The sequence below is a fragment of the Parasteatoda tepidariorum genome, chromosome 1 (assembly GCF_982258835.1).
Source record: "Parasteatoda tepidariorum strain Cologne lab strain chromosome 1, Ptep-v5.0, whole genome shotgun sequence".
NCBI lineage: Eukaryota > Metazoa > Arthropoda > Arachnida > Araneae > Theridiidae > Parasteatoda > Parasteatoda tepidariorum.
In genome coordinates this window covers 34811512-34838464 of record NC_141755.1, presented here as the reverse complement: position 1 = coordinate 34838464, position 26953 = coordinate 34811512, and the positions used below count along the sequence as shown (strand labels likewise).

Genomic DNA, 26953 nt, shown 5'->3' with positions numbered 1-26953 from the left:
TCAACTCTTACAATTCTTTTAATATAGAGAAAAAGATATTACATTATTACATTTTAAATCATAAATTGCATAACACTGCAATATTGTATACCATAAATTTCATCACATTTCAAAATTTCACACAAACTATTCATATCTAACAATTCTCTTAATTGATATTTACAATTAGCAATCCAGCCCATGATTCATTTCTTCACAAAAACCTTTTTATTAGCAGTCATGGTTAGTGCTGAATTTATAATCCTCTAAAATAAATAATAAAAGAAAATTAAAATAAGTAATTATATATATATATATATATATATATATATATATATATATATATATATATATATATATATATATATATATATATTGTGGTCCCGAATTCATTGTACAAATTTTAAGGATATATATATAGGACATTGTAACAATCATTTATTGTATAGGGATGTATGGGCGCAAATTACGCTGTGAGGTGCAAACAGGGGAAAAAAGAAAAGAGAAACGGAGAGTTATCGGTTGGTTGTGTTGCCGGTAGAGGGCAGTAGATGTCTAACTGCTGTTCAGCATGATGCTTCTCAGTAAGGGAAAGTGCCATTCACAATTGTGCTAACGTGTACAATGGGAGACATAATGTATGTCGAAAACGCAGATATGCATTATATGTGCAGCTGTGAAAATGGCAACGGCAGAGCTGCGCTACGAAATATCACGCACAGTTTTCTGATCGACGAATCACAGAATCTTTCAGCAGTTACCTCATTAACTTTGTGACACTGGTTCGTTCCACGTCACCAGACATGAAGCTGGTTGACGAAGAGTTGTACGCTGTTCAAGCCTGGAAGAAAGCATCTTAAACGTTGCGGCTGATAGACCCGAGTCAAATACAAGAGCTGTTGCTCATTACGTAGGTTTGAGCCATTAGATAGTTCGTATAATGTTAAACAAAAATCGCTCAATCCCCCCCCCCCGTGTTCTTATAATCTGTATTTTGTTTAGGTGAGGGAAAAGTATTACAATTCTTCACTCATTCCAAATATTAAATAAAACCGGCAAATACCAGATTATTCTGTTACTATGTCATACGTGCTTTCCACCAGAGTTGGCCGTTGATTACAGTAATCGATTACAACTGTAATTGATTACAGATAATTACAGCTATGTAATCAATTACTTGTAATCACGATTACAAGTAATCAATTACTTGTAATCGTGATTACAACTTTCAAAAAATTTTGATTACAGCTGTAATCATGATTACAATTTTGATTACAGTAATCAATTACTTGTAATCACGATTACAAGTAATCAATTACTTATAATCGTGATTACAACTTTCAAAAAATTTTGATTACAGCTGTAATTATGATTACAATTTTGATTACAGTAATCAATTACTTGTAATCATGATTCCAAGTAATTGCGATTACACAACAAAACGATCACAACAATCACAACAAAAACGATTACGAGTAATTATGATTACAAGTAATCAAAATATATGATTACATGTAATCATGATTACATGTAATTTGATTACATGTAATTGTGATTACTTGTAATCAAACTATACGATTACAAGTTATTACGATTGTATACTATAGTCAAATTTTTATGTAAGTATTCATGTGTTTACATATTTTTATGTACATAGAATGTACACACGCATGAACGTACAATTTGCGATTCCTATACATTCAATGTATGCACAAACGTTGTTTGTACGTACAATATTCATAATTTTATTGTAATATACTTAATGCAATGCGCATATGCTTAGTACATATAATTATGCATTTATGATACATGTACGCATGTATGTTAGTTTGTACAAAAAGGCAATGTTTTGTATCTTTGTATACATAGACAATGTATGTATGAGCGCATATGAAAATAATGTTTATGCGTTTGCATGCTTTTATGTACTTAAGTACATATATTGTATAAATTTACGATAAATAGCACGTATATACAATGTACGTATGTATATAAAATTGTACGTATTTACGTACAATATGTAAGAATGTTATTTAAAGGTGCAATATATGCACATAGTTGCGTAAATAAAATGCGTACATGTATGCATGCATATTTATATGTACATCGATTTTGTGCACGCAGAGTATGTACTTATGCACAACTTACGTATGTACTTGTATAACTACATACTTTGTTAATACTTATGCACATGTAATGCATTGATGTACAAAAAAATAGTTATATGCACAATGTACGCATGTACATACAACGTATACAAGTACATAATTACAAGTAATGTACAAATACATGCGTACATTTAAATATATGTAATTACAATATACTCATACATTGTGCATACATTAAAAAAATTTATATGAGTAAAGTTATTAAAATTTGTTTTAAAACTTATTCTAAGGCATATGAAACTCGACCTCGTATTTTTTAGAAAGCAAACGATAATTTTATTTTGAATTTCTGAATATTAATTCCACACATAAAATTTACCGTTTTTCTTACCATTTAAAAAATTTCTATGAATCATGCATTATGTTATAAAAAAATAAATCTGTATTGTCAAACATTTCATGAAAATACCTGAAAATAATTTTTTATTCAGAGAATTTCAAAATGATATCGAACAATTAAAGCTGAAAACTAAATTTAAATATCGTTTGATTTTGTCATTTAACTTGCTTGAGTCATTAAAAGTTAACTTACATGCATTTTATTTATTGCATTGTACACATATTTAGACATAAATGTAATGTACATATGTATATGTGTAATGTATGTACGCATGTACAATGTATGTACATACATTCATGTATTGTACGTGCATATATAGTACATATGGATATGCATACATGGAACATACGTGTATTGTACATGTGTGGATACATTCATTGGACATATATACATTGCACCATATGCATAGATAGGGATAGTATGCAAGTACACATGTAAAATTTGTACGAAAGAATTATGCCCAATATATTTATGCACATATGTACTGTATATGTACACACATATGTACATTATATGAACATTATATGTTCATTTCATCATATGTACATTATATGAATATACATCTGCACGCTATATGTATATACATCTGTACAATATATGCATCTCAAATGTGTGTATGTACGTACGTTATGCATGACGAATGTATGTATGAATATATGTAAAATATAAATACGCCAAATGTACGTACAATCGTACACAAATGTATTATGCATATTTGGATACATACATTGAGCATGAACATATTATGTATATGTACATAAATACACTGGACATGCATATCATGTACATGTATACATGCATATATTGTACATTCTACAGATATACCTATATTGTACATACATACATATATTATACTGTTCATAAATAAATTGCACATGCATGCATGGGACATACATTGTACAGACAATGCATGTATGTTCGTACAAACACAAGTACTTGTATATACATGCGTGCATGAACATAGATATACATTTTACATACACAAATAATTGCATAAAATGCATATATTCATTGTGTATAAATGTACATGTCTGCATTGTTTGCACATACATACGTAATTATTATTTATATACATACGTACATATATTTTATACCTACAATATAAGTGCATGTACATGTGTGTGAAACTAAAATGTCTGAACATATGCACTAGATAAAATCATATGTACATACATTTTAGTTACACTCATTTGTACGTATACAAATACGTACAAAATGACGTACGTACATGTTAATACGTGCAAAATGTATCATTATAAAATACATTCTACTATCTACTGTAAAATATAATCATTTATAAGAATACAACAGTCTTGTAATCGTGTATTTAGATTACATGTAATCATATATTTTGATTACTTGTAATCATAATTACTTGTAATCGTTTTTGTTGTGATTACTTGTAATCGCAATTACTTGGAATCATGATTACAAGTAATTGATTACTGTAATCAAAATTGTAATCATGATTACAGCTGTAATCAAAATTTTTTGAAAGTTGTAATCATGATTACAAGTAATTGATTACTGTAATCGACTATGTAATCATGATTACAGCTGTAATCAAACTTTGTAATCACGATTACAAGTAATTGATTACTGTAATCAATATTGTAATCATGATTACAGCTGTAATCAAAATTTTTGAAAATTGTAATCATGATTACAAGTAATTGATTACTGTAATCAAAAAATGTAATCGATTACTTTTTTGGCCTACTCTGCTTTCCACCTCTTTAAATGTTTGTACCCATATTTTCACTTTTTTAAAGATGTTCATGAAGTGTTTTCTAGGTTTGTAAGTCTTCTAGGCGGAGGATCCTTCGATGGATAGCGGGGTCCCTCTGCTGCCGACTCAACCTAGTTTTCAACTGCAGTTGGATTGGCACCACCACCCCGTGGGTTTGAGTTAGGATATTCGTGCTTCGACTGGTCTCCTCTGATACTGGTACATATGCCATGCCTGAGAGTCCACAATTACTTGGTCTTCCCATGCTGCAGTGGGTAGCTGCCACGATGTCAGCTCACACGTCCTCTGGCGAATGGACCCAATGGATCTGGGCACCTTATTATTATTCCTTTCAATTTTAAATTTTCAAAACAAACTCCTTACATTTGTAAAGACGCATTAAACCCAGTTTTGAGTAATAAGTCTGTGTTTTTAGGTTGATACAAATGAGATGAAGTAAAACGCTATACATTTTCATTTCATTTATGTGATAACGAAATAATTCCTGACAAATAAGCTATTCTTAAGAGCTAGTTACCAAGTGACGCTTGGGTAAAATGTATTATTATTATTTTTAAAATTTTTTAAAGCAATTGTCTTACCATAATAAGGACATTCAAAATCCAAGTTCATGTAATAAGTCCTGTTTTTCATCTTAGGTTGATACAGATAAGGGAAATATTTTTCTGCATCCATTCCCATAACAGCGCATTTTGACCAATCTTTCTTGCAACATCTGTAGCAATCACCATGCAAGAAATCCGAGTAACTTTTACACTCAACTCCGATGAACAAACCCTGAGGATGATTGATGGATACTTTAAAATACTGAATTCCTTGTAAATGAGTGCACAGAGGAAGATAAGAGAGTAAGCCTAAAGCTGTTGAAATAAAATAGCTTTGTGTTAATTGAATCAATACAAAAACAAATTTGGAAGATTAATTGTTTGAGTTAGTTTTTAGCACATTTTAACTACGTCTAGGAAAAAATACGAACCAGGTTTACTTACTATTTGCAAATTGTTCCTTAAGAGTCCTTACTTTTCTCTATCGAACTCAATCATCGAAGAGTTGAAAACTGGTATGAAAAAAAAATACTAAATATACTTTTAATTAAGCTTACTGTTTGTCTACGATAGGTATTCTGACTGCCTCAAAGTCTACGGCAGTCTGGTGCTATGGAAACAAGAAGAGGGCATTTTAGGGAGGGTAGCTTCGATGATAGCTTGTATGGGGAGTATACCAGATTGGCTGACTCAGCCACCTGTAGGCGACTTATTTAATCTGATTCAAGAGCTTTTTTTAAGATTCGCATGAATATTTCTTTCTTACTTAAAATAATTCTCTCTATTCAATCGGTTGTTAATACAAAGGAAAAAAAGTGAACAAATTCTGACATTAAGGTTTTCTTAATGTTACTTTTTAATTTTACGATATTTATTATGAATGTTCACTGATTGTTAGATGGTTTAATTTCTATACTTGCACATTTTTTAAAGCAGTTAATTGCTTTTATAACTTGAATTTTCTGGAAAAAGTGAAGAGCTTAAACTTAATAACTCTGATTTTAAAAGGAGATAAAACTTTTGTTGAAAATAAAAATAGTTCACGTTATCTGTGCCGGAGAAATATTAAATATCTTTGTTTTTATTATTAATTTTTAAATATTTATTTATTTATTTTTTATATATATATATTTTTTTTTGCTTAAATTACGTTTTCTTATTCATATTTTATTGTAACCTGTATAGTTTTTTTCACTATTTATTAAAAACAGTTTTTATTAGCAAATTTATTTATTTCTTAATAACCAATTTACTATGTATGATAAATTTATAGAAGAGTTATTTATGAATAAAACATTGAACTGCTTTAAACAATTTTATACAATTTCCATACATATCCTGTTTATCAATCGTTATTCATAGAAATAACAATTTCAATTTGTCATTGTATTTGGATAAATAGTATCGATGAGAGCTGAAACATAAAAAGGAACAATTTATTCAAGCTATTAAATTTAATAATTAATGAAAGAATTCCTGAAATTTTGAAAATGTTCTTTACTAATGTTTCTTTTGTAAAAAAACGGTAGAAACACGGTTTCTAAAACAGAAGCTTTTGAAAAAGAGAAAAGATTAAAAAAGGAATCGAACCCTGTAAACGATGTTTCAGGCGCGAATGCTCATTTCTCTTCACTCTAGGGCTAATACAATAGACCGAAGAAAGAAGTCTCCTTTTCTCCCACCGAAACCAGTCCTAAAGAGGGACCCCGCACCCCTACTTGAAATAATCATACCTCGTTACCATAGTCACCGACACCCCTCCAGACGAATGTCTTTCAGAGTACCTATCGTAGACAAACAGTATTCGTTTTTCACAAATAAACTGGTGGCGGAAATTTACTCTGTTCCGGCAGTATCTCCCGATGCCTTATATTCGGAAGTCATTGACCTTTTTCGAGTTAAGCCAAGAATGAACACTTTTTATTTGGCAAGAGAGCACCGCAAGGGTGAAAGTATGTCTTATTAGCTCAGAATCTCATGGATAAATGGTAGCACTCTTCATTCGTGAGGCCACTTCCTCAATTTATTCATAGGTCAGAAGGGAAAGGAAATTTTCTCCAGATCCCTCAGCGACCAATCGCAAGACTTTTGATTCCACAGATTTTACGAGCATGTACGCGGTGGGTCTACTGAGCAAATTACCCACGCCTTACTGCCACAGATCTCTTCATAGGATACGCCACATTCAAACATCACACAACTGAGGCCAACACACAGAGAGAAATATCCATGCCCCGAGTGGGATTTATACCCGCTGGTGCACATTAAATCAGTCGGGTCACAAAGTCGTTCATGTTTTCATAACAAATCATACCTACGGGGGGTATTAAATGGAGATTGATCGTTCTCTGGTTCTAGTCAAAATTGCAATCTGTGGATGGGTGTATAAAAGGATCTGCCCTATAAATGGGCAGTGACCTGGGCTGGGCTAAAGTCGTATTCTTGGTCATAGATGGCGCCACTGAAAAGCAAAAAGGTACATACTACCTTAAATTCGCTTAGTTTCACCAAGCAGGCTTGCTAGCATTGGCAAGGGGCAACAACCATTGCAAGTGGCAACAAATAACAACAACAAGATTCTGCTTAAAATTTTGTATTTTTTTGCATGTGCTAGATTCATGTATTTTTAAAAAAAATCTTAATACATTTGGCGCATTTGCGAATGGCTGAAGTGTTACCAACTTAGATAAAAAAAATTGTGGTTTTAGTGAAACATAAGACATGAATATTAAAAATGATGCATTACAAAATGTAAGAAAGCACCATTTTCTTACTTAGAATATTTGAATAATAACTACAATTAAGATGTCTAGATATGTTTTAGCAATCACATGATCATACAAGAATCGTAACCGATATGAAATGTTTTTACATGCTAGATATAAAGACACATGTTATTTTTATTACGTACCGAATATATAATCCCCTTTCAGTAAAGTTGAAATTGCGTAAGTGTAGCAAGATATTTGAAAGCTACCCCCATTTGGGTAAAAATCAGCATGGCCAACAGCATTCTGTATTCCAATGCTAATTGCTATAATAGAAAAAAAATTATTAAGCCGTCTGCAAATAATAATAAAATCATAATAAAAGCAAAATTTCTCACTGACTGCGTGGCGGCAGTGTAGAAACTTGTTAAAATAATCATATTCAGTGGATGCAATATGAGTGCAAAAATTTCACATCTATTTATATATAATTCTCTTACGTGTCTCCCAAATTTTGGCTGTATTTCTTTTCCGCCGGTGGCAACGTTTGCTTTGTTTTGAAAACACCAAAGCATTCTGCCTTTTAATGATGTGTTTCTGATCTAATATATATAATTCTCTTACGTGGCTCCCAAATTTTGGCTGAAGTATTTCGTACAACTAAATAAGATTCTTTTCACAACAGTTGAATATTTACTTTATTTTCTTCATTCATAGAGAAAACAGTCGGAAAAGAATTCTGTTAGGTTAAAAAACACTTCGCTAAAAAAATAACGAATTCTAAAAGAAAAGAAAAATAAACAACTTGAAAAATAAAAATGCCGTTGCCAGCCATTGAATTTTTTGAAAGTTAACTTAGCAACATAAATCAAAATGACATAGAAGCGCAACTAGATCAAAATTATGATACCTGAGCGCTTGACGTAACAAATCCTTCAATTCTAAAAGTGTTGTATCGCCAAATGCCCAAATTAACAATTGTGTTCTAAACGAAATTCTATGAAAAGTTTTAAATAAAAAACCTACTTCTACAACCGCTTCTTGAAGAACTTGGCTCATTGATTAAAAATGTTGTTTTAATTTTACAGTAGTAACTTTACTTCTACTTTCATTATTGCTATGACCCTCTTTCATTACATTTTGCAACTTCATGCTAAATTTGAGGACTTTATGTTGTTTTGTAGATGAATACTGACATTTAGAAATGTGTACATAAAAAAATAATATTTAGAGGTTAAGTGTTGCCTCAGAAAAATTTGAATTGTTGACATTTAACTTAACAATGAAAACAATCGTTTTTGTGAAAAATTGAATTGAAGACATTCAAAACTAAAAATATTGTGTTTCAACTTAACAATACTACCTTAATTTATACTTTAGAATTGCCTCGGAGAAATTTGAATTGTTAGCAATGACTTAAACAAAAAGTTTTATTTTAACTGACAAATACTATATTGTGATTTTAACTTTTTCTATGACTATACTCATTTTCTTACTCTTTTCTTTGTTTTTTATACATTTTATTTTTTGTGATAAAATAAAAAACTTATAGTTGCTGTGCTTCTGAACATTGATGAAAACACAAAATGATGGGCTTCATCAACAATCAGAAATATATACATTTATTTCACAAATTCCATATTATTAAGGTGGCGCCCTTCAGAGAATTAAAAATACAAAATTATCTTCATCAAAGCCGATACTTTACATCCGGCGTTCAGTGGCAGGCTACTATTTCATATTGTTTTACAACACATGGCTTTAGCCCTCTGGTGGGAAAGACTTTAAAACAAAACTTACAACAGTTACTTTTCTCAACAACTGAAATTTAGAATAGTGTGATTAAGAAAAATATGTGAACTGCTTGCAATTTCAAATTAATATTGAAATGTACAGGTTTAGAATTTTCTACAGGGAAAAGTTTTCGGAACTTCAGTAGTCAAAAAAGTATACAAAAACTAGACGTTAAGAACGTATCCAATGAGCGAGCAAAGCGAGCATTGGATTGCGAAGCAATCCGAAACGAACTGTGAAAGCAGTTCCGGGGGTTGGTGAGCGCCAGCGAGCAGGGGGCGAAGCCTCCTAGTTTTATAATATTACTTTTTAAATTATATTGATTAAAAGACCTCCGTATTCTTTTAATTGTTCTTCTGCGAGTTTATGTTCAGTGTGAAAAAAAATTAACCGAATGGCCTGAATAGTTTTTGACCTAGTGATTAGACATTCACGTACTAGAACTCAATGTTTATAGTCTACAGGTCTTATGTTTATAGTCTATATGTTTATGTTTTATGTATTACAATGTTTATAGTCTACATACTTCATTTATTCTACCTCAAAGTGCAGAAGACAGTTTAAGTAACGAAATCAAACATAACAAAGAAATATTTTATTTTAGTTACTTTTTATTAAATAATTGCAAATTTTTCTCCCATATTAAGCTAAAATTAAAAAAAAAATTGTGATCACCGAAACACGATCACAGGTTACCCATTGGCAAAATGGTTGCTGTCTATATATTCTTCTCTTTTTACCTATAGATCAAATTCATTTTCATGATTCACGTAGTTTTGTGAAGAACGGGCTTGCGTTTTTAAGCCTCAGTAAGTTTAGGCCTTAGCATCCTTTTTGTTTTCTTGCTTCAACTCTAACCTTTGGGACTGTGTCAATCAGTTTGGGACTCTCTTTATTTGTGATATTCACCTGAATTAGTATTGAAAACGATCCAGTTTGAACTTTAGGTTAGAGTTTCTGATTCTTAATTAGAACAATAAAAACAAAAATAACATTCAAATGATGAAATTCTCTTTTATTCACAACTCAAGATGTATTTATGGGAGTACTCTGGTCCCATATCTCAAAAATAAATTCACCAACTTAATGCATAACAAAATTAAAAGTGAAAAAAGGAATTCTAACAAAATTATTAAACAGCAGCGGTCGCCATAGCAACACAGGCAATGACGACGCATGCGCACTGTTTACTTTTACTCTTGAACGCAGTTGAAAAGTGTGATGACGTCCAAATATGCGCACGCCATCAAACCCAAAACAACATCCATTTTGCCAATATGTAAAAACGTACATTTTTTAAATAAACATGCCTTTTATTTCATGGATTAGATTTTCGGAATTTAAAAATATAAAGGATAGCTGCAATCTGGAAAATAAGGTCCTAATAGTTTGGTCAGGAGAAAGTTTTAACTTCGAAATGTTAATTAGACTTATCGCATAGTTCACCATAACTCGAGAATTTTTTAAATGAATCGAAAAACTTTTGTACCCAATTAATTACAAAATTGTTTATGCAGAAATAGTTCTAGACAATAAATAATTTTTAATGTTTAGTTATTACTTTTTATTATTTTATTAAATAATAATAAAAAAAATTGAAACAACTTTTTACATCATTTTAAATAATATAATTTAATGCAGCAAACATTTTAACGAAATCGGTTGAACAGCTCCTGTGAAATTGAATTTTATGAAAGTAGTTTGTTAGAAATTGAAGTTGAAAATTATGCTTCTTATTCGCATAGCAGTGCATCAATACTCGTCACATTTTGAACACGCGTTAAAAAAAAACAGACCACCCTGAATTACTTTTGATCCAATGATTTGATCTTCACTTTTTATGACTCAAACATAAATGTTCGAAGGGATATAATAAGCTAATTAATTGTTACGAAATCAGACTCCAATACAAATTATCTCTGAATAAACAAGCTTTTTTTTGATCAATTCGTATTTCTGACTCCAACATATAGGGGGTGGCGTAATCAAAGAAATATGGTCCCGATAGTTTGGTCAGGACAGCGGACCAAGGTTTGGATCCCTTAAAATTAATTTTACTTTTTGCGTATTTCCCTATATTCACTTTTTTTCCTTTCATATTCTCTTTGCGTATTTCTGTTTTTAAGCGAATTAAAAAATTTTTGCACACTATTTTAAACGCCATCTATCCAAAGACGATTCCATGTAAAAAATAACTTTTAGCAAATTTTGATCATTTTTTTATAATTTTATTTAATAATAGCAGAAAATCCTTGGAAATGCAAAATATGCATTTTTTACATCACTTTAAAGAATGGCAAAATATAAACTTTGCCATTTCGGAACTTTGCCATTCAGGAACTTTGTCATTCAGGAAAATTCGGATTGACACTAAATAATATAGACATTAAGATTGACTCCTACAATGTGAATGCCCAATTATTAGATCAAAAAATATTCAGGGCAGTTCGTTCATTTTTTTTTTTTGAATTTCACAATGGCAAGCTAATTTCCAGTTCCTGTTACGCCATTCTCATATAAATCTTTGTTTATTCTACACTATCATTCCTCTGAAACATTTTTACAAAACTTTTGTCAAATTTTTTTTCATTCTTTTCTGAAAAAGGACCCCCTATCAATATAGAAGAAAACCACTAGTTCGGGCTGTAGATTTGAAAAGTAAACACTCCACAAATTATAATTTATTGATAATGTAGTGTCGCCATCTTTGTGTTCACTTTTTAGACTCGATATATAGACTCGATTCATTTATAGTTATATTTATAATTTCATTTATAGATTCTGTTAGAAAATTTAATAAATTTAATAACAGCAATTAAATCTGTTTTTCATAAATGTGCTCATAATTCACAAATCGAAATATTTAAATTATTTTTTAAAACAAGAGGATCGAAGAGAAATCGAAAATGTTACATATTCGTTTACAAGCACAAAATAGTGGCATTTTAAGTATCCGTCTGCTACCATTTCCTAGTGGCCGATTCCCCTTAGGAAAATTTTCCATAGACACGCCAAAAGTAACCTATGGCAACAATAGAAACTTATATGGCAAGATACCTTAAGACTAAGGTAGCCATAGAAATACGTATGGTATTTATGTGGCAAGACACCTTACACCTATGATTACCATAGACATTTGCATGGTATTCCTATGGCAAAACACCAGAAGCCTATGGTAACCATAGAATTTGTATGGCGTTATATGCCGGGACAACATTGTCTTATAGTACGATTAAGGGTAAGTGCCATAGGCATATGGCAAACTAATAGAAACCCACTATACGCATGCTTCATATGGGAGAGTGGTGGGTGAAGTTGGTGAAGGGAGCAGGCGTGTTTTACTGGAACTCCGACGATCCATATGAATTTTGCGTTAATTAAACTAATCCATCGAAAACAACGGGACTTTTTAATAAAATTTGTCCACCTCATAAAAATTTATAGTTATTTAAAATTATTTTCTATTATTTCAACGAAAAAAACAGCATTTCAACTTCTAGAATTTCCACTACTGACAGATCGACGGTAAGGCATGCGCGTGACGGCATAGGCATATGGCAAAATTTCGCCGTGCGTTAATGGCAATATTTTACCATAGGCAAAACTCCATAGGACTATCCTATGGAAATTTTTAATGGAAAACCTGTGGCAAATTTTCCTAAGGGTCGAAGTACATTCAACCACCACCACTCACCTTCTAAATCACATAAGCCAATGGTAATTTCGAGTAATTGAACTCGCTAAATATGTTGGCTAAGAATCGGCCATTTTTGTGATAGACGACGGTTACATTTTTCTCGATATCAATTAATTCTGCACTTCGTGGCATCTTTCATTTGGCCAGTGCTTATAACGTTTTCATTAAATTATTAAACGTGGTAAGCATGAAGTATAATAGAACCTTAGTGAATAATAAACTTTTTAGAACAAACCATTTTTTTGACAATGAAAATTATATTAACGTAATATATGTGCTGATATTTTTTTTAAATAAATAAATATTAAATTACATCGAGTTTGTGAAAAAGTTAAACACTATTTTAAAACACTATTTGAGTTTTTCAAATTATTTTCGATAAATGAAATTAAAAATATATTATAAGCAACTCTGTTGTTTGAACAAATGAAAATAAAGGATAAGCGATTGTTCAATTAGTATGACTTATTTTCAACTGTTAAATATCTATGTCTGACTTTTAAATCATCTTGAAATACATGTTAAATAATGCTAAATTTACACAATGTTTATTTTCGAATAACTGATATCCAAGCCCAGCTTTCATTCTGATAAAAACGTATGTTAAAGAAGGTTTATCGAAAAACAATCAATTTAAGAAGTTTTCCACATTTCTGTTTTTTCTGAAAAGCTGGAGGTATATCAATACAATTTGAAATACAATGTCTTGAGGATAAAAAAAGAAAACTTAATTTTAAAAAAAAATGCTACTTACGGAAGCAATCTCCTGCATTGCTATGAATGACGTCTGTAAATTGAGCATTTTCAGCGTCTAAAAATCTTCCAGGATCACCATGTCTAAAAGGCGCAACAGCAGGATCCAAGACTATCATTACATAAAAAGAATTACATTTATCTTAAGGAATTTTATTTACATATGAAGAAGGCTCTATATCTTTGAAAATTTTATTCGGAGATAATTATAAGCCGCAAATATTTTGAAAAGAAATTTTCTTATTATTGGCAAAGTAGCTAACAATGTAGCAAAACCCTTAACAAATAAATAGTTTAATCATACACTTTAAACATACACTTTAAACATACTTAACAATAGTTCTTACATAACACAACACAATATCTACAAATTATAAGGGAAATTCAGAGTAATTTGTAAAGAATCAATTCTATGCTACCCAATCTCGAAGCAATTCAATGCTTTATGTTGGCTTCAGTGCGATTCACGATGGTCCAACATCATTTGATGGTCACCATCATCCAACATTTTCCATTATGTGTTCATGGTTTTTGATATGTCAACAAATATCCATCATTCCTTGATGGAAAAACTACTTTAATACTATGATCAACAATCTTAGTATTAAAGATGATTGTTGCATCCGCATCTGGACAATCATGGACCAACAATCCATGATGAACCATGAAAGTTTATGCTGGTTACAACAATGCATTTCTATTATAGTTTAATGGGAATTCTTGTTGGTTTTGAGGAATATACCATCAAAACAATTTAGTTTTCTTTTAGATTGGACCATCATAAATCAGTCCGAATTCCTACATTGGGATGATGGGTGTTTATGATGGATCCAACATTTGATTTCTAAGATTCTATGATGGAAATTTCTTATGGTTGAACATGAACAAACCATCAAAATAAGTTGATATTCTTATGTTGGACCATCATAAATCAGTTCGACTTCCTACTTTGGGTTAATGGGTCCCCATGTTGGTAATTATCAAAAATATAATGGTTGATGGAGGAATTATTGATGGTTACTATCACGATTATGATGGTTCATCAATGGAAAAAAATCAAAAATTTTGGTTTGGGTAACACTCTATTTAGGGAAAAAATGCGTATGGACGAAGTTTTCCGGCATCATAATAAGCTTGAAAAAAGAAGTTGACAATTTTTCACCATTCCTTATATTAAGAACGCCATTTTATTATAACTCCTTATATTAGAACCCCATTCCTTATATTAAGAACCCCACGCAAAGAGTCAATCATGACGAGCCTGAATTCCAGCCTGACTCGCAGTTGTTTTTGATCTTCAATGCTTGTCCGAAGGCAGGATAGAAGAATAGGAGGTAAAAAATCACGTTTCTGTTCGTCGCGTGGAGTCGCGAAATTGATGCCCGGCTTCGTGTAAATAGGGTGTACGGGAGAATTCCTTTCCTGGTTGATAAAACTGGTTGAAATATTTTCTGTCCGCAGAAAAATCCGTTGCTTAGCATCCATGAGAAGATCGTGCTATTGACGGTGAAACTAAAGAATTTTTTCTACTTCAAAAGATAAAGTCCCTTAACGGAAAAAAAATTCATTGCATTTTCCTTTAACCACTGTTGTTGTTGTTTCTTACTCCATTTATCAACACCCGCAAGCCTGCTATAGGAAACCAAAAGAATTTAAGGCAGAGGGTTTCTTGTTTTTTTCAATCTCGCCATCTATCACCAAGAATTCATCAACCGTGGAATACTTAACAAACATTCTCTTACATATTACAGATTAACCAAGACTAAACCAAATTTTACAATTTAAGATCATCTTTAAAATTATTCTTAAACATATAAAAAACTTAATGTAAGAACAGACTAAATACCTATTTAGAATGATGGGGGTCAGCCTTAGAAAATACCGAAAAATAGAAAGTTGTTGGTAGTCTGTAGCAAAAAAAAATGAAAAAATAAAAAATACCAGGAACCAAAATTGGATGTTAGACTTGTTAGCTTATTGGATTAAATCTTCTTTAAAAATTGAATAATATTTTAACAGCAAAGGAATAAAATTTCTTTATTTTGAAAAATTTAATTTGTATTCTAATTTAAATTATTACAAGTATGTAGACAGTTCTAACTATAGCATCTTTCATATTTTAGTCCCCACTGAGAAAAGCAGTCAAAATTTAAGGCTTTATAACGTGTCATTGTCAATTTTAATCTCAGAACTTTATTTTATTTTATTAAATCTTTATATATTTATGCATAAGGTATGGAGAGAATGCCCATAGACACTAAAAATTAAATTAATTTCTTCAGAAAACACTATTTTTTCAATTTTGACAACTCTTTGGAATCAAAAGTGTATAAAATTGAGATAGAAAGTTCAGAAATTTAACTGTAATGTTGTTCATGAATTAGTTAATGGATTTTTTCTTTATCATTATTTCGTAATTTATAAAAAAATTAATAGATGAAAATGGGGCACAATGAAACAAAATTCAGTATTTTTTACCTAGCCATAATAATACAATAAAAATACAATTAATACACACTTTCAATCTTGTATTATTGCATTATTTTAATTTTAGCACTTATTATTATTTTTAGTTATTAAATACACCTTTGTTAGTACCGGTACAGTTAGTTTTTTTTAACAATATCCTAATTCTTGAAAAATTGCAGAAATAATGGGTCTAACATTGCGTCACTGTACCCTGACTGCTGGCGTGCAGTGACCCCCCCCCCCGAAAAACAACAATTAAAACCTTTCAAAAAATAGATTTTCAGAAAGCTATATTATTTTCTTATTCTGTCATAAATTTATAAGAAACATTTTTTATAAGGGTGTTGTTTAAAAACTTTGGTATGGAGATCAAAAAAAATTCAACATTTGATTGGCAATAGGAGAAGATTTTAGCACTATAACTCTACAAACTTAATATTCATTAATGTTTTATGAGAATATCTAAAACTCTCATTGTTTAGCAAAATAGGAAAATCCATTGCCTTTTGAGGTAATGGGGGAGGTCCTTTGGCAAAATAAGCTGTTTATCAACTGAGAAGAGAGACTTTTGCAATTTTTGCACATTACAAAAGCATTTAACAAATTAGATAGTATATCTAGATACACTAGGATGTTTTTTCCACACTCACGATTGTTTAACTAAAGTGTAACTGAACATTTCCTCTTAGATGTATTTGTAGATGTTTCAGGATTAATAGTATCATGGCACTGTTTTGGCTTAGAAAATTGGTTACCGGTATACTTTCAACCAAACTTCTTCGAACGAGCCATAACAATATATATATAATGCAATATATAGAAGAAAACAAAAATAAAATAAAGTAAGATATCAAAATGTAACTTATCTATCAACAATTACGTTTTTTTTTAAATGCAGCAAGACAATAGGGAAAATCAAAACAAGCAAGCTTCAAAAATTTGCAGTCGAAGTTAAAGTTAATGAGATAAGTTGCAGTTAGAAGGAACTATCAATCATAAATCGCAAAAATTTTTATTAAGAAAAAAGATAAAATACCAGACTTAAAATCCTATGAAAACTATAACATGTCAAATTTAGGGGGAGTGGCATTTTTGCTTACATTTGCTTTTTTGAATTTTTTACGTAAATTAAATTCAAAAATACCTCATACTATATGTCAATCGATTCAGAAAAGTGCCATCTATCAAACTAAATTAGAAAAGAAAGTTGAAATTTTGGTCTATTTTAAGTGCCTGGTGCCCTTAAATGTATTGAACTCCTTCTTCGCTGAGGATGGGCCTGAAATCTTATTGTTTGAGAAAGTAATGACCATCTGGTAATGACCTATTTATTAGGAGTGAGTCAGACAGATAGAATAAACAATTACAATTTGCAATCGGACAGACAATAACAAAAGTTCCTAATGGAATTTTACTAGGAACATTTGTTACTGATCAACTTGTACACAAGAGGGTAATTCCAGTAGAACTTTCGGTCATTGTCACAGCGTCTTCCACCATGAAGTTTGTAGACATGAATAGAAAGGCAGGACTTGTACTAAATATTTGTAACTCAGGTATAACACTATTATTTATATTGATTCTGGTGTTAAAAGAAATGCTATTTCCCTCTGAGGAGTCAACAGATTCCTCCCAGGTTCTTGAAAGCTTTTTTACGATTAATGGATTATTTAAAGTCAGATTTATGATATGCAGGGGAATTGATCACCATCAATGGGAATAATGCCTTCATTAACTAATTTGATAGTTGAACTATCTGTAGTTGTGTAAATCAAACAGATACAGAGCTTTGAGCTTTAGTGTCAAGAATCGTTAGAACATTCAATTTAAGATTATCAATGGCAATGGGCAAACTTTTGCGTTCGGCATGAAAATCAAGAATGCAGGGGAGAGATTTAAGAACTTTCGCACTCTTTAACAATAGAATTAAGTTTCTTATTGAATAGCTTTCTCTTAGTTCTGCTCCGTCGATATGGAGGGTCAGAAATCTTATCTTTTCTCAATAGGATGCTTATTGAAGGGTTTGTACTTGTAATTCTATGTTCATACTTACGCGTCATTCTTCGAATTTTATACTGTGGTTTCCTTTTTAATATAAATCTTGCAGCTTCGCTCACTGCAAACGACCCAAAACTATGACCTATGAAATGAAATCTATTACCATTGGTCATCTTCGTTTGTTTCTAAAAGGAAATAAAGAGCTTATTTAAGGAATTAATATGACGAATATTAAAACTATTGTTATGACGAATAACAATATTATGTTTTTAGAGATATAATTACAAGCATCTAGTAACATAGATTTGCTGCTTTTTGAAAAAAACTTTTTTTTAAAGAGTAGTGAAATACGAGGGTTATTTTTAAGGTGAGGGTCGATTAAAAATAGCACCAAACGAAAGAAAATTTTCCAGTAGCAAATTTATTTATAGATTCCACATGGGTTTCTCTTTTTTTCCCAGCATGGCTGAAAAGTTTGTTTAAACACTTATCACACCTTACAACTAGATTTATAATACCCTCTTTGAATAAACTTGCCGCCTGCTCCGTTAACCAAGAGGTCACGACTGTTCTCCCGCTTTCGTCATCGTTCAATGATTGTCGCCAATATGATGTTTGAAATGTCGGAAAAGATGAAAATCACTGAGCTCAATGTCTGGGCTATAGGGAGGGATGGTCAAATCCTTCCCTACCAAAAGAGTCCAATAAAGCTGGGACCTGACGTGCGGAGAGGTTCTTTGTCATAGCTGACAGGGAATTTTGCTACTTCACAAATCTGCCAGTGAATGTATGCAACAGACATGCTTTTTGCCGACTAAAACGCATCACTCGCAGTATCTCGAGAAAAGAAGACGATTTATTAAATTTGAACATTTTAAAGACACAGAACTCACGCAACAGTTTACCTATACGTATGCAACTGAGCACAGTTAATCCCAAGAAAGGCGGGGAAGCCACGATTGCTCAGGGAATAGAGCGTTCGCCTTCCAATGAGGCGAGCTGGGTTCGAATCCCAGTTGATACGAATTCCGTATCTGGCTTGCACCGACCAATTAGTAAAGAGTATGTGATTGTTGAGAATGTGATATGAGAAAGTGTATTGTATTTGAGAGATATATAATAAAGTTTGACAAACTTCTTACAGGAAGTATACTTCTATTATTCTTTTTCTCCAGTATTTATTTAAATGTTTATGTAAAAATACATCATTATTTAATGATATTACTCGAGCTCATAATTATTTCTCTTCTTTTATTTTTGGGCTATTAGGACCGTAAGGAACCACCACAATGATCCTTAAATTAATAATGAAGGGGTAAAGGGCCACTTCGGCCTCAGGTACCCTGACCAACCGACAGCACTAGGATTAGGACTTGATTCCACTTTTATTTCTAGGCTACAAAGGCTAGAAGCTTTCCACCTCAACAATCCTCACCTGATGTTGAATGGGTAAAAGGCCACTCCAGCCAACCAGTACGACTGCCAGTCTATCTGGAGGTACCTTTAAATGGATGACGGTTGATATTGCTGGTTGCCTATTTCCGCGTTGGTAACTTGATCTGAACTCTCCCACCTCAACAAAAACGCCCACTTCGACATGAACATGCTTAGTTTGATGGATGGAACACAGTGATATTTGTCATCACTTGATATTTGTCACTGCGGCATTGTCCTCCTACTCAGTCTTGATCACTCAATACGGGGGTCTGTATACACTCTCCTGCTAATAGCAACATAAGAGAGTCAACACACACAACCGTGATCTTAATACATCTCTCACGACTAGCTCTCTAAATTCTGGTTACCTTAATACAGCTCTTTGGGATACTACCAAAACAGCAATGAATTAACTAGAAATATCCTTTCATCGAATTCTATCCCGGATAAAATTCTGGTTTGGGAGTATTGTAGTGTAGTTACCACTACAATCATTCAATTCCAATTCACTAGTATATAAGAAATGGTAACTTGATTCTATCTAAAGGTACCTTTAAAGAGATGACGGTTGGCATTGTCAATAGCCAAGCACCACGCACTTATAGTTAAGAATTCAGTTTGCTCGACTTTTATATCTCTTATATATCTTTTTATGCTTCTGCAAGGAATTATATTTCCTAATGACCTACAGATCGTGTGGGAATTCCATCTCCAAAGCAATGTATCACTTATATTTGAGATTTCTTATCTCAATCTCCTACATTCGCTGATTTTGACAACGTTTTTAGTTTCCTCGCCTAAATTTTAATATGCGACCATAATTTTTCCTGAAATTTGCAACATAGAGATCGAAAGATTGAACCTCCGAATGTAAACTGAGCATGTTGTTATGCAAAAAAAGTATCATTTTTCAAATTTTTATTCGTCAAGAACTATTCGTCCGATTTGTATAAAAGTTTAGATTTAATCATCTAAAATAAGGCAAATAAATTTAGAGTAAAACTTTTGCATCTTATAATAATTTAACATCTTATAAATGATATTTTTCGAATCTTTAGTAAATTAAATGCTGAAAAATGATAAATAATTATAAGAAATAAAATTTTACATTGTCACGGTTAGTAATTGTGTGAAAAACATTTTTTAATCTTTTCAAAAGTTCTGGAAAAATAGTAAAGCCTTCAAAAAGTAAAATTAGCACTATTAAGCCTTTAACCACTTTCCTAAAATACATATTTGGACTATATTTTTTACATTGCAACTACCTCCCACATTCTGAGGGTGAAATATTCAAGTAATTAAAAAGAGGATAAAAAAAAATATATAAGTCAAATTCAGAATTTGACTTATATATATTTTTTGAAAGGCTTTACAAATTTCTACATAAAAATAAATTTAGGATGAAGTACAATATATTCTATACTGAAATTATATGGTGATTTTTGAAAATCATTAAGCATAAATATTATACAATACCATGATATTCATAACCACAAAAGCAATGTCTTGACCAACCACAATTGAATTGGCAGAGGCTTCAGCATAATCAAGAGTGTTACCCCAGGTCCAGTCTACTAATATAACATTGTATTTCTCGCGTTGGAAGAGTTGTTCTTTTATCTCCTGAAGTAATATCAAAATACAGAAACTTTTTAATTGGTTAATGTGCAAAGTGCGAAAAGTATGTGAAGTGTTACATACCTTGAGAAATATACATTTGAAGTAATTTAGAACGAAACACACAATTAAAACAAATTCTACTCCAACCTAACTCCATTGACTGTACAGTGAGTCAAAAAAAGTATAAATAAAAAAACGAACCATTTTAAATAACTTTTGATCTAATGATCGGGTCTTCACGTTCAAGGGGTTAATGGTTCAAGGGGGTAACTTCAAATATGGTAACTATTTAGTGCAGACGATATTTTAAGTTACAAAATCAGACACGAAAACGTACTTTCTCTAAATAAACAAATCTTTTTACGACGGATTATGAATTCTAACCCCCAACATATAGGGAGCAACCGCAATCTGGGAAATATGGACCTAATAGTTAGGACCGGAGAGCGATCCAAACTCTTGACCCCCTAATGTTAATTTTACTTTATTTGCTATGTCTCGAGAATTTTTTAAACGACTTGAAAAAGTTTTGCATTCAATTATAAAATTGATATATCCCATGACAATTTCATGCAAAAAAATAAATTTTAACAAATATTTTTTATTATTTTATTAAATAAAACTCGGAAAATTTTGAATTTGTAAAGTGTACAATGTTTTATATCATTTTTAAGTATCGAATTTTAGATGGAAAATACAAAATTTGAGCAAAATCGGTCGAATAGTTCCTGAAAAATCAAATTTTAAATATCCTACTTTTTTGAAATTCACTTTCTCAAGAACATTGTATGAAACCAATGCATATCCGGAAGGAGTGGACACATTCTTTGCTAAATCCCATTTTTGCAATGTGGGGGAATTTAGAGCATTATTGCAGTTTTGTATTTTATTAAGTTCCGCCCTCTAAAATGGAAGGCCATCCATGCTCTCCTGCGAAGTGGTTATTTATAGTTAAATGCAGTCTGTTGTGGACATTTCTTACCTTAATTTTTAACCCTGAAAATGTAGTGTTGCTGTAGCGATGGCTACTGCATTTTCAATATCACCACGAAGTCCTACTTAAAAACTAACTTTTTTACAATGCAAACTATCTCAATGAATTCAGGGTCTTAGGATTATAAATTCATTAGCTACATATTTCTTCAAGAACCAAATTTCTTGAATACTGCAATGACCCTAACTAATGACCCCAGCAATGACCTAATACAGCAATGACCTAATACAGCAATGACCCCAAGTTTCCTAACAAATTCTGGAATTCCATCCCAAATTTGAAAACCAGCTGAATGCCTTATAAGTTGTCGAAGACTTCGGTTCTTTCCCTATAGTTGGTTCCTCCATGAGTTTCAATGTCCCTCTTGAAAATTTCTTAAAAACGGATGAAAGGAATACGAAATCTAAACGATTAAGTTGTCGAAGACTTCGGTTCTTTCCCTATACTTGGTTCTTCCACGAGTTTCAGTATCCTTCTCGAAAATTTCTTAAAAATGGATGAAAGGAATACGAAATCTAAGCCATTTTGTTATAAACTAGCAAAATTAACTCTCTAGTATAAACATTATAATAGTTTACCCTCATCCAAGCAGTTCGACACACTCCATCCAACCAGCCATGAACAATAACCACTGTATCTGCAGTTGCGTCGAAGTCAGTGTCTTCTGGCAGTTTTCCACCACATTTATGCAAGGGTTCTCCCTTTTCTGGGTTTTTAACAGTGAAGAGCCAAAGTTGCGTATCCGTATTGTTGATGTTTGATCCCTTATAAGAAGGTGAGTAAACTTCAGATAATGTTTTATCACAATAATCGCCATGAACTACTTCAAAACAGGGGTTTCTCTGTTGGAAGAGTCCTTCGAACAGATCATAGGCTATGGGGGATAAAAAATACTTTATTATAACCCTAGTTAAGAATATGTTAAGAGAATCTGGCGCTATTGCAGTTTGTTTCGAATTTCTGCCTGACCGAAAGAGAGCGTTGTAATCACTCACAATAATTCTGTAATCACTTATTAGACAGGCAATGGATTCAACTGGATGGCTTATTGGAAAGCCCTATTTCATACACTCATATTGTTTTATTGTTTTACGATTATTAAATTTGCTTGTTATTACATATGGTTTTTTTTATTCAATGCACCCACTCGCTACTGAATCATTCTACAACATAGTATAAGTTGTATGAGAACTATTAGATAAACTCTACTATTAGATAATTATTAGTTAAACTAGGAGAAATACCATACTTTTTCGCTTTGTCTTTTTAATGTTCGTTGCCTTGCATGCTTAACACGAAAATAGGAAGAAAACGGGAAAAGAATGAAGCTAAAAGTAAAAAGAAATTTAAAAAAAATACATAGTACAAATAAGAATGAATGAATTTACATGTGAAGGACGATGAACGACATTTTGACATCGTTAACGATTCGACATTTTGTCATCGTTAATTTGAATTAAAGTTTTATCAAACTTTATACGTTGAACCTTTATATTAAATCTCTCGATTCTAAGTGTAATTTCTATAGAATTTCAGTTCTTTGCAAGCACGACTGCTTACGAGACTTTCATTTGGTTTTTAATAATTTTACTTTCGATCTTTAATGATGAAATCTTGCTGTCTAAATTTCGACCAGTTTTCCGGCAAGCGTAACCATTTTTAGGCTAATTTCGATTTTAAAAAAATCATTAAAATTCAGATTTTAAAATAAAATTTTAAAAAATTCAATTTATCTCTTTAAAATCGTTTCGATCACAAATAAAAACAATATGACAATAATAATAAAAACAATAATAAAAGTAATAATAATAAAAGAAAGACAAGGTTAGATATTTTCTTCTGAAATTATGGTAAAATAATGGAATTACGGTAAAGAACATTTCTTTCCATTATGGTTTTGAAATCATTTTCAACTAACCTGGTTTTGAAACCACTTTCAACTAACCTGGTTTTAAAACCATTTTCAACTAACCTGGTTTTGAAATTTTTTTTCGAGGCTGACCTCAAATATGCTAATTAATAAGTGCAGACAATATCGAAATCAGACACCTAATCGTACTTTCTATGAATTAACATGCCTTTTTTTCGAGGAATTCTGATTTCTGACCCCCAAAATATATAGGTTAGTCGAGATCTAGGAAATATAGTCTCTACAGTTATTGTCAGTCGACTGAAAAATTGGACCACTTAATGTTCATTTTACTTCTTTCTTATTTCGCTGTAACTCGAGAACTTTATAAGCGAATTGAAGAATTTTTACTCACAACTATGAAATTCTTTTATCTGAGGATAATTCCTTGCAAGACATAACTATTAAAAATATTTATTATTTTTTATTATTTTATTTGATAATGGACGATAAAATTTTGGAATTTTTAGGTATACAAATTTTTGCATTATTTTGCAGAATATAATTTTTTATGGCAAAATAAAAAATTTCAGTCAGATATTTAAAATTCAGTTTATCAGGAACTATTTGACCGATTTTGTTCAAAATTTGCATTTTGCCTTGAAAAATTATATTCTTTGATATGATGCCAGATTTTGTATACCTTACAGTTCAACATTTTTTCTACCATCATTATTGTGTGCAAATATGTTTTAATTTGCTTAAAAATTTCTCGAGATATACCGAAATACGCAGAGTAACATTAAGGAGTCCAAGCTTTAAGGTGCTTTCCTGACCAAACTATTAGGACCATATTTCCCAGATTGCGGCTAATCTCTATATTTTGGTGATCAGAAATCAGAATCTGTCAAAAGAAAGATATGTTTATCCAGAGAAAGTACGTTTTTGTGCCTGATTTCGTTTCTTAAAATATCGTCTATACTTATTAATTAGCATAGTTGATGTCACTTTCTTTGAACCATTAAGATTGAGTCCTAGAACGAAAAGATCCTATCGTTAGATCAAAAGCTATTTTGGGCTGTCCGGTTTTCTTCTTCTCCATTGCACATGGACCAAACCAGTCTGGCCTTTCAATAGTACTCTAATTGCAAACATATTCGTCTTTAACTAGTGAAAACAGTAACAAGCAAAATAGTTATAGTAAGCATCTACATTTATTTTTGAAACAAAAATATACTGAACCTACGTAGTAACTGAAATTATACTGAATGTAATCCTAGTTTTTCTTTTAAGAGAGGGCTTATATTTATCATTTACAACTGAGGCATGAAGTGGTTCTTTTGTCTAATGCAACAATAAATTCGTTATTTAGGAACACTGTAGGCAAATTTGCCGGGATATCCTGATTGGTTGGGAACTGGAGTCACGCCCATGAAAAAGGGAGTTCGAATTCAGCCGGCCAAAGACTACCCATGTAGTATTGGGGCACGTTGAATCTGTTGGGTCACAAGGTCTTTCATGTTCCCATAACAAATTAAACCTCTGAGGGTACTGGATTGGAGATTGATCGTTCTCTGATTCAGGTCAAAATTACGATCTGTGGATTAATGAATGGATGTATGAGTTGATCCGCTGTATAAAGAAGTGTGACTTATGGGTGAGGCAGAAGTCGAATTTTTGGTCATAGATGGCGCCACTGGAATACAAGAAGAATCGCACCCCCAGTGCCTTAATGGCCCTATGACAACAACAACAACTGTAGGCAAATTCTGTGTTGGTTTATGTTGGTTATGAGATTTTAACTTGAGATCTAGATGGGTTGCACTAAAGGTCTGGTTTCTTAGGACAAGCGCCTTATCTGGGCGTCAGCGGAAAGTTGACGTAGAGCTGACGCTAAAAAAATACTTTTTTGTTAGCTCAGCATGAGCAGTCGGTCCAACGCAGACATTATCTCTCATTGCGCCTGAGTTAATAACGTAAACGAATATTTATTTTGAATTTGTATTGATTTTGTTATTGTCGACCAGTGTTTTAGAGAACAAATAATGACTTTGTGCAAGAAAAAACACATTATAGCTGAGCTAAATGAAGAGTGCTATGTTTAATGTCAAAATCAAAATCTTGGCTGATTTCAAAGTGCTCTTGGATGTTGTCCGCCATTGCTTCTGTGGTTAACGTCACGTTGTAATCCAACTGCAGTTGAGTTGGACGGCAATTGTAGTTCCAGATGAGCGTTCGATGACGTTTATCAAACTCACAAATGGACCAATCAGAGGTTAGCGCTGATTTCTAGCTGACGGCGTCCTGTCCTAAGAAACCAAACCTTAAGACAAATAATCTCTGTTGCATATCTAACAGAGATAATCGGTCTCTATCGATAAGAGAGATTAATAGGATTCTTTAGTTCATACTACATTTTTATTGCGATTCTTCATGCAACACTAAAAACGTTTTTTTTTTTTTAAATCAAAGTTTCTAAAGTAAATACAACAAAAATATAGTTTTACACTTACGTGAGATATTGGCGAACAGTGATATGAGCAGAATTATGTCTAATAAAATCACCATTATTTCATTGCAAAAACGTCAGCATGAGAAAAAAAAAACAGTTTAAGTAATGTCTTGGAAATTAGCTTAGCTTATGTAAAAAAACGAAATGTAAATTAAACTTTTCATTCAAGCATTCATACGGTAACCTCAAATTTTTAATGAGAGATAATTTATTCTTCTGTCGAAAAGAATTCGACAGAAAATAATGAAAAATTTCCTACTTCATTACTTAAATAAGGAAGTTAAGTTGAATTTCGTGATCTAAAGCTGAAAAATATCCGAAAGTATTTTGTCTGTCACAA

At 31.8% G+C, this 26953-nt stretch overlaps 1 protein-coding gene across 1 annotated transcript; it reads right to left on the bottom strand.

Moving 5' to 3' along the window:
* LOC107437901 (pancreatic lipase-related protein 2) lies at window positions 1–26953 on the bottom strand. The gene is made up of 8 exons (XM_087161705.1): window positions 26615–26953; window positions 22831–23126; window positions 21115–21261; window positions 18257–18386; window positions 13736–13846; window positions 7694–7816; window positions 4819–5097; window positions 1–245 (listed from the first exon to the last, which is right to left on the bottom strand). Exons 1-8 carry the CDS (start codon window positions 26667–26669, stop codon window positions 211–213), a joined length of 1176 nt encoding a protein of 391 aa, XP_087017831.1. The 5' UTR covers window positions 26670–26953; the 3' UTR covers window positions 1–210.